Raw genomic sequence first — 17,955 nt, 5'->3', positions numbered from 1 at the left:
CCAGAGGTGGGCTGGAATGTTTTAGTAAGCTGTCTGGGAGGAGCCAGAAACATCTGGGAAAGATGGAGGAACACAGGCCCTCAGTGAGACAAGACACTGCTTTTAATTTTCACTTGACCTGATTGACTGATCCCATCGCTCCAGGCTTCCCATCCCTCTTGTTTGTTTTTTCCCTCATGAATACACAAAATAAATCCTCTATAACTGACCAAACCTCGTACAGTTTTATCTTTTTTTGGTGCTTGTGATAGTTTCAGATAAATAAATGGTTTCTGCTGCAGGGCCTTGTACTGCCTCCTGTATTTGTCATGGTTTGAGATTTCGGCCATGGCAAATGTTTGTAGGTATATATGGTTCTGAGGGGAAGGCTGTTTTTTCCATAAAACAGAGGACATCAAAGTTACATAGGAGGAGGAAGCGTAATGTGAGTGGAGGCAGGAGTCATAGAAACACTGAACCTCTGTGGTATAAGAAAGACTATATTTACTGTCTACATTAAACTCGTTAGCAGCGCAAAAATGAAAGATTCGGTGCAATAGAATATGAACAATTCTATTCAATAAATTTCTAAGATTTTGTGTCAAAAAGTATCTTATTTTTGAATGGGGAATTTTATTATGTGGCTCATTTTGACAGGAGCAGGCATATCTTGTGTCTGATTGTGTTTAAGTTTGCTGAGGTCATTGCTTTCGGTCCTTTATTCATGCTCTCGTTTGTGACGTTATGCAAATGTGTTAAATGGACTTTGCAAATCAAAATTGTATTGTTTTTGCTCTTTACAAACTGTGATGCAATAGTTTTCAATTCTAACATTTTCAGCATCCCTGCAGGATGACTTTAAGCACACAGCCCATTGGCACTATTTTTAAAGCATGGTGGTTTTTATCCTGGTTATATCACTGATGCAATCAGAGCGGGAACTGTGACTCATAACATCTGCTCTGTAGTGCTCAGTTCATCTTACCTCTCCAAAAACACCGTCCTCTAGATGAAGAAATATTTAAAGGCTTTAAGAAATTACAAAGTGAGTTTCTGAAGCTTTGACATCATGGATAAAAAACTTTAAACATAACAGAAGTGTGAGAAGTACTCAGATCTTGCACTTAAGTAAAAGTACAAGTACCAGATTGAACAAATACTCTGTTACAAGTAAAAGTCCTGCAATCAAAATGTTACTCAAGTAAAAGTACAAAAGTGAATTTACTCCCGGTGTAACTAAAATCGTATTTAAGTGTTGATTATATTTCACATCATTAATCTATATTTGTGAAGTAACTAAAGGTAGTGGAGTAAAAGTACACAGTTAAGTAGGAGTGGAAGTAGATGAAAATACTCAAGTAAAGCACAAGTATCTCAAAATTGTAACTAAGTAGAGTACTTGTGTAAATGTACTTAGTTACTTCCCACCTCTGAACAAGACTACAATGACAACAACATTGTTAATAATTAAAAAATTAAAAAATTGGTTCATCAAAAATAATTCTGCCAGACAGCTGTCAGGCCACCTCAACTTCATACACAGGAATGAAAGCACCTCTGATGGTTCGGTTGGAGGATGCTGCAACCAAGCGTCCTTTGTATTTGGCATCCTTTATAATATGGTAATTGTTATTCGTGGTAGTGCATGGCATGTGTATGATTTCTTTACCCCACGCTGTACCGTCATTTGGTTTGTTTGTACAAGGATGTGCTTATTTGAATATACACCCTTTTTATTATTCATTAAGGTTACATTAACAGCTGGGTCGAAACTGTGTGTGTGTGTGTGTGTGTGTGTGTGTGTGTGTGTGTGTGTGTGTGTGTGTGTGTGTGTGTGTGTGTGTGTGTGTGTGTGTGTGTGTGTGTGTGTGTGTGTGTGTGTGTGTGTGTGTGTGTGTGTGTGTGTGTGTGTGTGTTATTCATGTGCTGTGTATGAAAATGATTCTGAGGAATGAGATCGTGTTGGTTTAGGATAACGAAACAAACATGTTGAAATTGCAAAGTGTGTTGACATGCACGCAATGAAGTAACTTTCATATTATTAGTTATTGAACTATTTATTATTTATAAGTTAGTAAAAACATATTTTCCTCATTCCTTTTCTATTTGGATCCCAAATTACCAACGATGAAGCTTGGCCACTTCTACTCTCACTTCTGTCTAACTGCACAACCTGAGATTGTTTTATTTTTTGTACTCTTCAGACCTTCATACTTAAAGCTCACCATTGTTTAGTCTACAGTCTTTTTACACTATATGTTACCATAGAAACCCATCTCAATGATTGGTCCCAACAGTATCAGCTATTCTCATTATTATGACATTCCTAGCAGGCACAGTGGTTATATAATATTACAGAAAAGCTTTTACTGCTGCTGTCATTGCTGCTAATACCACTATTATCAAAACAATCTAAAATAACTATTGGTTTCCTGCTCAGAGCTCATGTATTAAAATAAACCATTCCTCCAAAAGCTTATTAACACAAATGTCTTATTACAGACAGTATTTCTACTCATAGCTGTGCATAAGTTCATAACATGGTGGTACAGGGCCGAGTGGGTTGTAAAATATACAGACAAGATGGCAGGGGTCAGAGTGACAGTGTGTGTTTGTGCATTTGAATATGACTCAATCCTTTTTTTTCCAGAACATTTGCCTACAGGATTTTGTTCCTTGCTCAGTGATTGGACAGAATACCGTGTGAGGACCTGAAACATGCAAAACACAGGCAAATGATTTAAAGGCAGTGAGGGGAAGAGGACTGAGGGCTTTTTGTTATCAGATAGAAGATCAGCTGTTGGCACATCATACAGCATCAAGGGAGGGGATCCAATAAGAGTACCAGGTTTTTTTTGATAATATATATACATATATATTAAACATGATCGCTTGATGTTAGTTTGATAGAAACCCTATTATGTGCAGTTTTTGTTAACATTTGTGTTCTCAAGGAAATTGTATTTAATGGACCAAAAACTGTATGTTTTCATAATGATTTCCTCTTCCAGAATAAGAAAATCAAGCATCAAAAGTCTACATTATCACTCGACCTGAGTGCATCCGAGCAACATGGAGTACACATTCAGGGCAGTAACTCGCAGCACGGGGATTATAATATGGAGAGTTGAGGTAATATCATTTTATGGTAAATGGTTCAAAAGTGATGTGTAGTCTAACGTTTTTATCAGCTGTCCGGTTTCAAGGTAAAGAAGTCTGCTTCCCCAGGAGGAAATGACCAAAACAGCAGCGATGATTTGTAGGAAGTTTGCTGGTAACCTGAAATCTAGATTTTTCCTCTGTGTGTGTGTGTGTGTGTGTGTGTGTGTGTGTGTGTGTGTGTGTGTGTGTGTGTGTGTGTGTGTGTGTGTGTGTGTGTGTGTGTGTGTGTGTGTGTGTGTGTGTGTGTGTGTGTGTGCAACAGAATATGGAGCTGGTTCAAATCCCAGAGAAATCTTATGGAAACTTTTACGAGGGTGACTGCTACATACTTCTGTCTGTAAGTCTGAGAAGGTGACACATTGTGGTTTTAGAAGATATGACTGCTTATTTGTTTAGTAAAGCCTGCTGTTGTATTTGCAGACTTATCAGTCTCAATCATTTTGCATTGATTGACAATACGTATGCAGTCACAATGTGGGATTCTGTTTCTCCTAAGTTATGTTTCTTTTTGCTCTAGAAAAAAATGAAAAGGTTAATTTTTCAGTGTAAATAAAAAAATGGATACAACACAAATCATTATTTTAAAAACCTATTTTAAATTGTAATCTGGGTTGATTATAGTTACTCATTTTCGGCAATGTGATCCCATTATATCCTGATTAAATGTAATCTGTTACTAGCCCTGATCATCAGACCTGGTCCACTCACACTGCTCTCTCCCCACAGACTCAGAAGGTAGGCAGCTCTCTTGCTTATGACATCCATTACTGGATCGGCTCGCAGTCCTCTCAAGATGAACAGGGTGCAGCTGCTCTTTACACCGTCCAGCTTGATGAGTTCCTGGGCTCCACTCCAGTCCAGCACCGCGAGGTTCAGGGCCACGAGTCTGATGCCTTCAAGGGCTACTTCAAACAAGGAGTAATGTAAGTCAGACTGCCAGAACAGTAGGCCAATTTTAAAAATAGAGTGAAAGAAATAACAATATCTAATTTTCTCTCTCGTCTAGCTATAAGAAAGGTGGAGTTGCATCAGGAATGAGGCACACTGAAACCAACACCTACGATGTGAAGAGACTGCTTCATGTCAAAGGGAAGAAAAGAGTGATTGCAAAAGAGGTAGGCAGTTGTCTTACACGGTTATAAATGTAATAGCCTTAATTATGTGTTGTTCTAATAAACTCACAAGACAGACATTTGTCATGAGTATTTACAGAGTTTCGGACTAATACAATGCTGATTCAACTACCTATTGTTCAAATGTCATCCAGACTGCTCAGAGGATCTCATGCAGAGAGAGTGCTCTATGTTTATATTTGTTTCAGGTGGAGATGAGCTGGACCAGCTTCAACCTTGGAGATGTGTTTTTGTTGGACATTGGGAAGACCATTGTTCAGTGGAACGGACCCAAGTGTAACAAACAAGAAAAGCTTAAAGTAAGATTTGTTTGTGACCATGTGGGTTCCTGTATTCCACTATTTGCTGCAGAGCCATATCAAAACATATAGATATACTGAGGCAAAATATGTACTCTTCACTTTTTCAATAATAAATAAGATAATGTAAAAAGTGATTGTCCTTTCACGTTAAAAGGTGTCTTACATTTACAATTAACCAAATAAAATTGACACCTCCAGCACCTATCAATAAGACATGATGATATGCCTTAAACATGACAGAAATCAAGCTTACATGTGAACACATTTGCAACTCTATTTTCCTAAGTACAGAAACATAGTTAGAATGAATCTACCTTGTTTACTATAAATATATATATATATATATATATATATATATATATATATATATATATACACATGTTTGAAACCAGTACTTATTCTTCAAGGCTTTCTATTTGCGTCATACTTTCTACATGATACAAATTTGTAGCACAGATGCTGAAACAAGGCTTTTTCCATGCTGCCCTCTGCAGATCTAAATATAATCGTTAGGCCAGTATGGAAAAGTTTGGGAGTGTGACGTCAAAGCTCATTTCCTGCTTCCAGTTAAGAGGCCTGAGGCTCTGAATGATGCATTCAGTTCAAACATTCTTAACAGCAAAGCAGTATTGACTAAAACTTACAGGTCATTTATATTCATATTCTAGGTGACATCATTTTGTTAACACCTCACACTTCTGTCTATACAGTATTTAGCCATTAGTTTGCTAGTTTGCAAATAGTATTACACATAACAGGTAGTGTGACATATACAAGTAGTGATTTAAAATACAACAACATGAAAGAATAGACAAGAACTAGAATATAGACAAAGCAAATGCAACAGGTCCAAGATGTCCAAAACTAATAGAAAAGTACAATTCCTATTTAATCATCTTAAAAATTCAGTAGTAAATCTATTTTTTATGGAATCTCAGAAAGACAGAAATCTGACTGATAAACGTGTGCATATATCATTTGTTTTGTTAGATGTATATGGCTATGACAATGGTGTAGTGAAAATCAGATATAGTGACAGTTTGAAGTCTGAGGTTCTGCATTGTGTAATTTCTTTGTGTTGTGCTCCTGGTCTTCAGGGCATGTTGTTGGCCAAAGACATCCGGGACAGAGAGAGAGGAGGCCGGGCAGAGATCCGCGTGATTGAGGGGGACGCAGAGAGCAACTCTCCTCAGAACATGGAGGTCCTGGAGGGCAGTCTTGGCAAAAGAAGCTCCCAGCTGAAGGATGGACCTACAGATGAAACCGCTGACCAGGAACAGAAAGCAAAACTCACTCTTTACCAGTGAGCTGCTCCACCTCTGTGACATCCCATGATCCATACATGTGTTTTATTTCAAGTTAAGGTGATATGCCCTTCTTCTTTTTATTTTTAGGGTGACGGATGCTGATGGTCAGATGAAGGTCACAGAAGTTGCTTCTACACCTCTGGTTCAGGATCTCCTCAGCCATGATGTGAGTTTGTCATCAAATAAAGAGTGCAAACATTTTATAGTATGGCCACGTCCAGAAGGGTGTCAATAGAGCAATAACAATTTGAATGGTTTTCAAACTTATGAGAAAGGTTGTCAAAGTGGGAGGCTCCAGACTTTTTAGGGGGGAGGCTCAGTGAATGGGATTTAAAAAATATTCCGTCATATATCAAATAAAGATGAATTATAATATCCTAAATGTGTGGGATCAGAGAGACCAAATAAATAGTGTTTTGGGGACTATTTAAAACTAGAAAGTTAAAACCTAATACATACGTATCTTAGGATACCCCTCTTTCATGTAATTGATCGTCTCAATTTTTAACTATCTATTGAAATAACCGATATGATGATCATCCTATAGTCTTTCAGGACTTGGGTTCATCCAAGAATTCATACTGAGAGGAGTTAGGAGGCGTTTTTTTAAGGTTAGTCTTATGGGATCTAGTGTGACATTTCTCCAATTCCTGTACAGCTAAGGGCTTAACTCTACTGTTTAGACTGAAATGACTCGTACAAATTGTAACAAATTATTTTGTCATGAATATTTATTGATTAGGATTGCTACATCCTGGATCAAGGAGGAACAAAGATTTTTGTATGGAAGGGGAAAAAAGCAAACAAAGCTGAGAGGCAGGTTGCTATGTCCAGAGCTTTGGTGAGTGACGTCCACATGAATCCTAACTATAATGCATTATCATGAAATAGCCCTGTAATCATTTCTTCTTGATTGTGTTTCTTATTATGTTGTCTGGCTGTTACAGGACTTCATCAAAGCGAAAAACTACCCGGTCACTACAAATGTGGAGACGGTGAATGATGGGGCTGAGTCAGCTCTCTTTAAGCAGTTGTTCCAGAGGTGGACCGTGAAGGACCAGACTCAAGGTCTGGGAAACGTGCAGACAAGAGGGAAAGTGGGTATGTGTGTTCTTAAATTAACCCAAACACAAGCACAGACTAAAATAACTTATTACTTTTGATATATAAACATAGAAAAGCTAAGTTTTTTTGTTTTTCGACCATACTTTGCTTAAGCTCACATCACACAGGAGAAGTTTGACGCCTCTCTGATGCACGCCATGCCAGAGGTCGCTGCACAGGAGCGCATGGTGGACAATGGCTCAGGTGAAATGGAGGTATCTGTGACTCTTTAATCTTTTCAAAAAACGTATGCTTGAATAATATCAGCTTTAGCAGTACAATGTGCAGACGCCCTGAGAGGCCAGTCAGGAAAACAGTGTTTTGTCTGGTCTGAACTGTTTTCTTTCTTGTTTTTGTGATTATGAAAAAAGACATAACAATAACATTACTTCCTCAGAATCAATACATGAACTTGTGTTTGGAGTGCAATGAGAAATTCACTCTTAACTGGAAGAAACCATGAATGCTTTTAGTACTATTAAGGACATTGTGGTTACTTCAGTATCTTATGGCCAATATAAATATTTCAACAGAAAACAGTGATCCTGACACATCCCCAAAATGCCCCTGCCTGAAATGTTCTGTAACATGTCCTCTGAAGGACAACATATTCGATACAAATTTAATTTTACATATCTGAGCAAGAAAAGATAAATCTGAGATGTCACAAAATGAATGCTTTGTATTACTTGAGGTTTCTTCCTATAAGTAATAAACATGATCACATCATGGAGCAGTAGCACACTTACAGTCATTGAATGCATCTCTGTGGTAATTCACCTCTATGATGTGTCCAGGTGTGGAGGATTGAAGACCTGGAGCTTGTCGCTGTGGACCCTCAATGGTACGGGTACTTTTATGGAGGAGATTGCTACCTGATCCTGTATACCTATTTGGTTAACAACAAGAAGAGTTACCTGCTTTACATATGGCAGGTGAGAATTTGCTCTGTCACCCAATGTCTTACACAATAACACTCAGTCCTGATCATACATTGACACTTTATCATTTCCTACAAAGTTCCATACAAGAAAGACTGTCCCCGCCTTAACATTTTACTTATTTTCACTGTATTAAATGATGAAACTACTTTATTGTTTCAGGGGCGTCATGCAACACAGGATGAAGTGGCAGCCTCAGCATTTCAGGCAGTGAACTTGGATCAGAAGTATGGTGATGAGCCAGTCCAAGTCCGAATAACAATGGGAAAGGAACCAAGACACTTTATGGCAATGTTCAAGGGAAAAATGGTCATCTATGAGGTACGACTGAATTTAAATAATTTATTTAGATACATTTTTGTGGATAACGTTTCTTATAACAATACAGAATAAAATATTTTTGATGTTAGGGCGGCACATCTAGAAAAGGGTCCGCTGACCCAGAGCCACCCATTAGGTTGTTCCAGGTTCACGGTTCTGACCCGTCCAACACAAAAGCCATGGAGGTTCCTGCACTGGCCAGTTCTCTCAACTCCAATGATGTGTTTCTACTTAAGAGCCAATCAGGAATCCACCTGTGGTGTGGAAAGGTAAGGAAAGAGGTGAAATATTCATCTAGAGAAACTAATAATTCACCGACCTGCAGCAGCAGGGTGAGCAAACATTAATGATGATACTTTTCATAACATTGTTCATTTGTTTCTTGTATGAAATGTATTTGTTCACATTTGTGAATCTGTAGTTACATAAAGGTAACAATATAACTTGAATGGCACTTTATGAGTGCACAAATCTGCTAGTGCCAAATACTCTACAGCAGTGTTTGAATAATGAAAGTTTCTTCTGGTCCAAAATGCATGTGTTCTTTTATGGCCGATGCTAAAGCATTCGCACAAGTTTGAGGCTAAATTGGGCTAGACGTTTTTCTGTAATCCTGCCTTAAAAAATATAACCCGTAGTGGAAACAAAACCACCTTGACAGAGGCAAAGATACTAAAGCCAAAAGGTTACAGTAGAAGTACAAATTAGATTATACTTTAGAGGACAGTTTGTCTCTAACATTGTGACAACAGTCTGGAGAAAGTGTTTATGGACAAAGTCAGGTCTAGGACTATAATGCCTACTGTGAGACGGGCCTTATCGCCCAACTCATGCTATCATAAACACAGGATTTTTTAAAAGTCTAAGAATGATGCAGAATGTTATCAAAGCTGCAGGTTAATACCCATTGATCTGAGTGATGTAATCCAGAATCACATTTGGTGTTAATGATATTTGGATGTCCATATAATGTCAGCCATAAAGAGTACTCGATCAAAGTAACTGAGAGTTTTTCACCAGGGATCCAGCGGAGACGAGAGAGCCATGGCTAAGGAGGTGAGCTCTGTGATTGGCCAGAACTCAAAGCAAGGCTCTGAGGAGATTGTGGCAGAGGGTCAGGAGCCCTTTGAATTCTGGGAGTTGGTTGGAGGGAAAGCTCCCTATGCTAATGACAAGAGGTGATGGTGACACAAATACAGTACTGGTATTTGCAAATAGACACGTGAAGAGTTTGGGTGAAAAGTTTATTTTCTGTTATATTTGACATATTGTTGATTATAGATTACAGGAGACGGTTTTGGACCACCAGCCGCGCCTGTTTGAATGCTCCAATAAGACGGGACGCTTCATCTTGAACGAAGTGATGCAGTTCACACAGGACGACCTCAACGAGGACGATGTCATGCTGTTGGACACATGGGACCAGGTATGAGGCGACAATGATTTATACTTCAAATGTACCTTAGGCTGTAAGCATGCAGCTTCCTAATACAAAGTTGAAAGATCTTTCTTAAGAAATGTCCTTACATTTTAGACAAAATCCTGTCAAAGCAAGTAAATATAACTCAACATGTGAATAGGCTACAGCCTTTGTTTTCAAACATTTTGAAGGCCACTGTTAACTGTGCCTCAGCATTCATAATTACACATTGTATTAATAGACACTAAATTATATGATAAGGCTGTTGATCAATTGATCCCACCTTTGTGTATAAAACATACATGTGTGTTATTGCTAGCAACAGGGCCAACGACACCTCAAAAACATTCATCCTCTCCTTGCTCAGAGACATTTTCCTTAACCACGTCTGAGTTAGGAGTTAGGACATTTTATTTGCTGCAACACGTAAGCAACCCCATAATGTTTTTTTGCACAGTGCTAGGTGGGGAAATATAATATGAGCCTTTGCTTATCGTTGGTCTCAGGTGGTCCTCTGGATCGGTAAAGAAGCTAATGAGGTGGAGCGTAAAGAAGCAGTGGTGACCAGCAGAGAGTACCTGCGCACACACCCCGGCGCCAGAGACCCAGACACCCCCATCGTCCTGATCAAGCAGGGCTTTGAGCCACCCACATTCACAGGGTGGTTCACAGCCTGGGACCCCTCCAAGTGGAGTGTGAGTGGTTCTGAACTGAAATGGAGCATCACAAATGAATGTGTAAAGAAACAAACATTTAACCTAAAATATCTTTCTTTTAGGGAGGAAAGAGCTATGAGGAGTTGAAGAAGGAGTTGGGGGATGAAATATCACCTGTAAATGTTACAATTGTATGTAAAGTTTTTCTATAGGTCTTCATTTTTAACATATTAAGCTGTCAAACCTTGAATATGTACAAGAGTTATGTGAAAAAAAAATCAAATTTAGCCTATTTATCTACCACCATTTGAATTTATGCATGCTATTAATCTATTTATCCTAACCTGAACCTTACTGTGAGTTTCAGGAGCAGAACTGCGTGGAAAGTGAGAAAAACTTTCAGTGTTTTCCACTTGACGACTTGGTCAACAAGCTCGCCAACGAGCTGCCTGAAGGTGTTGACCCAACCCAGAAAGAGGTGTGTGTGTGTGTGTGTGTGTGTGTGTGTGTGTGTGTGTGTGTGTGTGTGTGTGTGTGTGTGTGTGTGTGTGTGTGTGTGTGTGTGTGTGTGTAATAGTAACACCTTGAAGGGCCTTTTTCTTACAAAGAAAAGCAACTACAATGTTTTTTCATTATTATTATAAAGTAAAATAATAACAGCACCGTAGAGTGTTTGCAATAACTTTGCACATGTTCTGATGAAAAGATGGATGGCACTGTACACAAACTCAGCTTTTTATTTGAACCTTTACACATTTAATTAAAAAGTGCAAATGTAAGCTGACTTTAAACACATTTCAAATGTTTTCATGTTCAGCTGAGATTGCTGTCTCTTTTTCACATACAATATATTTTTTTAAGAAACTTCTTCTGACATAATTAGGAAATTACGGCCCTGTAAATCAAAACTACATGTTAATATAAAACTGTGCAGAGCATAGTTCAATACATTATGTTTTGTTATTTTAGTTCCTGATGTTTAAAGTTACACGCACCCTGTTTTAAGATGTAAATAGCATTGCCGATATTCTGTCATTTTTTTAACTTAAATTTGGGAATTGCTTTTCAGAAGCATCTGTCCGACTCTGACTTCAACGACATTTTTGGGATCACCAAAGATGACTTTGCCAGCATGCCACAGTGGAAACAACTGAAAACGAAGAAAGAAGTGGGGATGTTTTGATCAGATTCCTATCTATATCTGTTTTGTGTCAGCCCCTCCTGCTCTATAACTAGCAACTCTGTTACTTTCCACTTTAGCTCAATCTGAATTTGGAGTACATTTGAATGTGTATATTCATCTTTTTATATTGTAATTCATTGTTTCAAATCAATGTAATAACATGGGTTTTTTATCCTGTGTTGATGTACAATCAACAGTTTAATTGTTTGTGTGATTAATTGAACTCTCAGTTTGTAAAACCTATCAACTGTATTGCTTACTCTTTTGTGTGTGTAACTGAAAACATATAAGATTAGAAGAATTTCAATGCAGATGAAAACACAAGATATAAGATAAAATGTACACATAAAAACTACACATTTAAATGATGTTTTCTTTAAAAATAACAGTAAAACAGTTACAGTTTACAGCCAGAATAGTAGAAATAGAAGTTGTTAACAAGTTTAAATGATCAACCTCATTTCATTAAAATAAATTATATAAATTGTGTTAATTATGAGTTTCCCCCTGAACAACAAATCAAATGTAAGGAGGCTCTGACTCCTACATGTACTAGAGGTCTGCTCTGCCATCTGTTGGACAAACGTCAGGCTTAAATAATCCAGAAAATAAAAGAAAAACTTAATTTTAAAAGTGACTTCCAATGTGATGTGAACATTTGTCACTTCTGATGAGCTTGTGGTTCCTTGTGCGGCAGTCACCTTGTGTTGGAAAACAGCTTTGAGTGTTTGCAAAAACTTACTGATCTAATTATCATGTCAAGAATCCGTAAGTAAAACAATAATCAGCTTCAGCATTGTTCACCTTTTTTATTTTGATATGTCTCAAACGTGATTCCCAATACAAGTATACATTGTTGTAACTTACTGATACATCAAAGCTCAGGACAAGTCGAAAATATATAGAGCCATAAAATGCACCAAATTACAGTAAGAACATTTGTTTTTGCACCAATGTCACCACAAGAGTCTGTTTGCTCACGATGCTGAACAGCGCTATATATGGAAATGAAGAACATTTAAAAATGATGATTGATCAGATTAAAAAAGTCAAAGTAACATAACTTTATTGGTTTATTACAACAAAGCAAATCCTTTGACCTGGACAAAAATCATTGGTAACATAAAATATAATTGTTGACAAAAACAATCAATGATTGTGTGTTCATGTAAAACCATCTGACCTGATCAACAACTGACTGCAGTGCCAACACACAGCACCACAGTAACATCTGACTCCCACCACAAAGTACTCTGAGCCGCTTGTGCATCATGGCAGCCAACATAACCGGTAATCAAGTATTCTCATGTGAACCAGCATTATGTGAAATAAGACTGTGATAAAAGCAGTAAAAAAGATTGAATACAAATATTACAAACCCACAAAATGATAAGCAGCTAAATTCTGCAAACATTCGACCCATTTTTTAAATGACTAAAAATCTTGTTCCACTTTTGTTTTCCTCGTAACACTTTCAGATATCAAATTGAGATTTATTTTAAGATTAGTAGTGTTATGTGAATTTTTCCCCTTTAAGTAAACAATTTGTTAGTTAAATGACAGTGATACATTTGCAACAAAAAAAAGTCCCTTCAAAATCTTTGCAGTTTACACCTTAGATCAAAGCATGATTTAATTTAAGTGTACTGCGTGCAAAAGCACTAATAAATGGCGGATCAATTCATGTGCAGTTTGGAAATTGATGTACATTCTTAGGTGCTCATGCAAAAATGATCACAAATGAGGTGAAAGGGTCTACTTTGATTTAAGCTTTTAGGAAATGTAACATCACATAAACACAAAATTAAAAAATTGCGATTAAATACAAAGTGTTTACAGCAATCAGACATACAAAGAGACTAGTTTCAGCAAGTTTCACTGCAAATGTGCAAACGTACAGTGTTACCACGCAGGCAGCCTGCTGCAGGTCAGCTGATTCATTCTCGCTGACGTGTTTGGTTACTTAGGGAATGTTGCTTCTAATGTAATCGGACACATTTATGCCACAATACAAGAACTTTAGAAAGTGCAAATGCAGCCAAATCAATTTCCCTAATTTCAACCTAAACACAGGAAAAAGGGACGGTTATAAAAAAGATAAAAAAATAAATCTTCTTTTAAAGATTAGCAAGGCAGCAAAAAGATGGCATTTTCCCTTAATTTAATTTGTATCTTATATCCCTCCAAACAACTGCCTTTGATTACCTGTAGCTGCTCTGAGCTTCCAAAAATGGATAAACATGTCCTACACTTTCTGTACAGTGAGCTCTGCAGCTGGAAACAGTAACAACAAATATCTTTAAATGCATTTAATAACTGCGTGTCTGAAAAATCATCCAACTCGGATTTATAAATGTGATTGGAGAAAACATCCACTGTCCCTGTCCAGGTACTCACAGAGCTCACTGTGTTTTGTCTACAGGTAAATCCGGATTGTGTGTCCTGGCAGCTGTTAGTTTACAACAAAGCTTATTTAAAGATTAAGAAAGAGGTAAAAGGTCAAAGCAGCATGGACTTTTGTTCCATGTCAATCAATGTATTACAAAGAAAAGGTAAGACAGATATTACAAATAAACAATTGGCAATTAATATTAAGTAGTCTTTAGTGGAGCTGGTGAAACCTGAGTTTTTTTAAACAGAAACTTACAGTGTGTTACAACAAGGGCTGCCACTAGCCATTAATTTCATTATCAATTAAGCGAAGGATTCATTCTTTATTAAGTTATAAAATGACAGAATAGTTAAAAATGACCTCTTGGTCTTTGTTGAGGTTTTCAAACTCCCAAAGATTAACTTTGACTTTTTAGAATCTAAAAATAACTTATAAAAATAATAACTTTTTTTTTTGCTAAATTTCCTTCTGAAACTATAAATAGATTGTTTGATTAGTTGCAGATACATTTTCTATTGATCAACTTGTTAGTTAGGACTTAATTAAGACTTTCAAAATGTTAGCTTTGACCTCAAAGTTATCCAAGAATAAAAATATTGATGTTGGTAAATTTTAAATAAAAGAGCTTTCGAATTGCACCCAATGATTAATAATCAATAACCTTTGACCTTTTGCCCAGCATTAAATCAAACAGATTAAGACACAACACAAGCTTCAGGGTTTTTGGGGTCACTGGGCTCCCCATTATTGACCAGAGCGTTGTTAGAAGAACTTTCCTCTGAATCATGAGGCAGATCAAATACGCCCTCTTCACCCAGACACTTCCTATCCTGCTCTGGAGTCTCGGCAGAGGCATCTTCGTAGGCACTTATGCTGTCTGAATCCCGTCCTTCCTCCGCACCGTTTTCGTAAGGCCTCTGCAGGACCCCGTCTATAGAGAACGGGTTGTCCACTGCAAGAGAGGGCATGTGGCCCAGGGGCTTATTGACAATCATACGTAGCTTCATCAGAACGCTTTCTTCCTCTTCCCCGTCGCTCTCTACCACTTCGTCTGACACATTACCTCTGCTCTCGTGGCTGTGAGGTTCACACAGCGAGGAGTCTTTCATCAATTCCTTTGAATCATCTTTCACTTCTTCCCTTGGTCTTATTTTCTGGTCCACATCGTCCACACCTTCATGTGTGTTCTCTGGAGCAGAGGGATGGTTATTCCTCTCCTGCGAAGACAGATTCAATTGGATGCAAGTCAATTAAGATACTTTAAGATAAAACTAAATACAGTTTTATTTGCTATTTGTTTTTCTTATCAATATGGCAGCAAAGAATAGCCATTCATTTCTTATTTACTAGGTGACTGAATACATGATTAGGAAATGTTATCTCTACTGGATACTAAATGAATAACAGACATCACTTCTAAATAATATCAGGTCTTATTTTCTGTCCAGTAAATACATTTGTCATGATCAAGTTTAATACTGCATGACTTTAGTGTACCTTTACAGTACTTGATGCACTGCCATGGCTAGCAATATAGACAGTAACTTGTACAAGTTGGTAGAGAAAGGGAATTACTACAAGATATTCACATGGAAAACAATGCTCCCTTATTCATGTTAAATAAGAAACAATCTTACTCCTAAAAAACTGTAACATAACGTTAACTGTCCCATTACCTCTTTTAGTCTCTCCACCTCTTGCATCAGAGAGCTGACCATGCTCTCCAGTTTCCTCTTGGCCTCCCTTTCTCGTCCCAACTCCTAAAAATGGAGAGGAAAAACAGCTTATAGATCTGATACAAGGAACAAAAAATAAACTTTCCATAGGATAGGATGGAGCCATATATATTTTGCTGTAGTACATTTTTTTTGTATTAAGCAACAACTCAGAGTTTTGGAGCGTACCGCACTAGCCTCTCCAGCTTCCCTATGGGCTTCAGCCAGCAGCTCCTCTACACCCTCCAGCGTGTCCTGCAGGACGTCCACCTGGAACAACAGAGTCTCTCTCTCAACCTCCATCCCACGCATCTCCTGCACCACCTCGTCATAGCTGGCCTGCAGCTCCAGCTACACCACAGACACAGAAACAGATCAGTGTGGGCAACTTTAGGGAAAAAATGCCAGTCAGTGGGTGGACAAGTGTTTAATGGGCTTTCATGGCTATCAGTGGGAGGACTCATCTGGAAGCACAACAATCCCATAATATGTAAAGGAATACGCATCACTGATGTATTAAACCTGATAGAACTTTAAACAATACTTGAAATAGTAATATTGAAATAAATACTCACCATTTCTGGTAGTCCCATGTAGATGTCCTGGTCAGAGTGCTGAAAGCAAAACAAACATTGTATGTGTAAACAATGTTTTTCATATTAAATTGATTAAATACATGAATGATCTCAAAGACATAGATCTTCTCTTTTGCTTCTCTAGTTCACACATAAAGACTATAATATGACCTGAACAATAAATAACTAAAAATGTATTGCAATTTATATGAGCATAAATCCTTAGTGTTATTAGTGCTTCTCCTAAAAAGTTACATTTTAGCTTTGAAACAGGGCTATTAGTTTTCAGATAAGACACGTTTTTTGACAGGGACCAAAAGAGATTGGATGTTTTACATCTGTTACATTAGATCATCATCCTTATTTTTCCACTGTAAGTGAGAACCCTAAAAGCCAACCTTAAAACATAGTTTGTTTTGTATGCCTTCATGATAAGAAAGGGTCAAACGTTTAAAGCTATCAGTCTGTCTTAAGTGCACTAACACTCTTACAGAGCCAACCCTTTGTTTTATCTTTGTGTAGTTCATTCTCTAGCATCACAGAATCTGACGATCACCGAAAAAGCAGCTGTCAAAAGTTGTGACCTCATCTCAATACTGCCCTGCACCTGTTAGATAACAGCTATCAAAAAGTCAACAACATGGGATTAAGTACGATTGAAAAAAAACCATAAAATATTTGCAGTAGCGATATAACTGACATTTCTATTCAGGTCATGCAATATCACATTGGACAGAATTTGGTGTAACACCAGCTTATGAGGATTTATAGCCATCATTGCCATCGATAGTAGTTTACATCAATTCTGGTTAAGGTAGAAAACAGAAAAGAATGCCAAAAAAAACATTATGTTCAATGTTCAAGGAGAATATTTATCTGACTTAAGCTGTCAGGTCAAACGTAATAAAGCAAAATGACCACTACGTCCCTCTAGAGATCAAAAGGGTATTTAACTAGAGGTGTTTTGATTTGCCTGTTCACTTCTGGCTCCTTTTCATGGTATCTGGCTCCTACCTGGCTGTCGGTTCTCCTCTTCAGGGTGCCTGCTCGGCTGTCGCTTCGTGTTAGACGCCTGGACGAACTCTCGGTCTGAAAGAACGAAAAACACACCCTAAGTATGAGAAAGAGCCTAGCATCACAGGACGTTAGTCAGAACCACAACAAGCTAATGTTAGCTAAGGAAGTGAAGTAAAGCTGGAGGCCTGACGGTTTATTTGAGCCGTGGGATAGTCAGTCTTAAACCGATAATAAAATAGATTCGAAATGTTCTACTTTGTTAACGGCAAATGTTTTTTAAAGTAGACAGACCATCTAAACAGTAGCTTTAGCTCTGAACAAAAAGTCGGTAACGTCGCCGTGATTTCTCACCTCTTTTATAATGCTACGGAGAGACTCATCTTCGCTAAGTCCCCGCGATATTGTCCGTTTCCTTGGCGAACCATTGCTGTCCAGCGTGACTGAATGCATTTTTTGTATGTTTTATATTAGGTTTATGTAAGAGACACCTCCGAGCTCTCTGTGGGTGAAGAGGCGTTTGTTGTTCCCTACGCAGCAGCAGTGAGTGAACTGCCGACGCCCAGGCCGTGATCTACGGAGAGCGGGTGGGACCAAACTCTGTTAAACACAACGCCCGCAATCCGCCCACGGAGGAGTCAAAGGTCAGGGTTTTGAAACTGTGGGCCGGCATTTTAATGTAAATTGTTGGATTTAAGATAACCTCAAGCACCGTGGCGCTTGTCAAGTCCTGAAATAATCGATGACATCA

General features: G+C 38.0%; 2 protein-coding genes across 3 annotated transcripts; one reads left to right on the top strand and one right to left on the bottom strand.

Annotated features, from left to right (window-relative positions):
* Positions 1-2,751: 2,751 nt before the first annotated feature.
* avil (advillin) lies at positions 2,752-12,301 on the top strand. Of its 2 annotated transcripts, none has more exons than XM_063911887.1 (20): positions 2,752-2,820; positions 2,991-3,111; positions 3,404-3,478; positions 3,868-4,064; positions 4,148-4,256; positions 4,463-4,573; positions 5,674-5,879; positions 5,971-6,049; positions 6,626-6,724; positions 6,831-6,984; positions 7,102-7,202; positions 7,785-7,922; positions 8,091-8,249; positions 8,339-8,518; positions 9,270-9,427; positions 9,531-9,675; positions 10,176-10,364; positions 10,448-10,516; positions 10,693-10,803; positions 11,395-12,301. In XM_063911887.1, exons 2-20 carry the CDS (start codon positions 3,052-3,054, stop codon positions 11,506-11,508), a joined length of 2,454 nt encoding a protein of 817 aa, XP_063767957.1. In that variant the 5' UTR covers positions 2,752-2,820; positions 2,991-3,051; the 3' UTR covers positions 11,509-12,301. The 2 variants fall into 2 exon arrangements, with proteins under 2 accessions (XP_063767957.1, XP_063767956.1); XM_063911886.1 differs by having other exon boundaries at positions 2,761-2,827.
* Position 12,302: 1 nt separating this feature from the next.
* Positions 12,303-17,794, bottom strand: si:ch1073-456m8.1 (leucine-rich repeat flightless-interacting protein 2). Its single transcript, XM_063911890.1, has 6 exons — positions 17,559-17,794; positions 17,205-17,279; positions 16,191-16,229; positions 15,805-15,966; positions 15,577-15,660; positions 12,303-15,117 (listed from the first exon to the last, which is right to left on the bottom strand). Exons 1-6 carry the CDS (start codon positions 17,655-17,657, stop codon positions 14,596-14,598), a joined length of 981 nt encoding a protein of 326 aa, XP_063767960.1. The 5' UTR covers positions 17,658-17,794; the 3' UTR covers positions 12,303-14,595.
* Between the last annotated feature and the right edge of the window lie 161 nt (positions 17,795-17,955).

Source organism: Eleginops maclovinus, chromosome 20 (assembly GCF_036324505.1).
Source record: "Eleginops maclovinus isolate JMC-PN-2008 ecotype Puerto Natales chromosome 20, JC_Emac_rtc_rv5, whole genome shotgun sequence".
Classification (NCBI taxonomy): Eukaryota; Metazoa; Chordata; class Actinopteri; order Perciformes; family Eleginopidae; genus Eleginops; species Eleginops maclovinus.
Note: the sequence above shows the minus strand (reverse complement) of the source record. Positions and strands in the feature narration are given on the sequence as shown.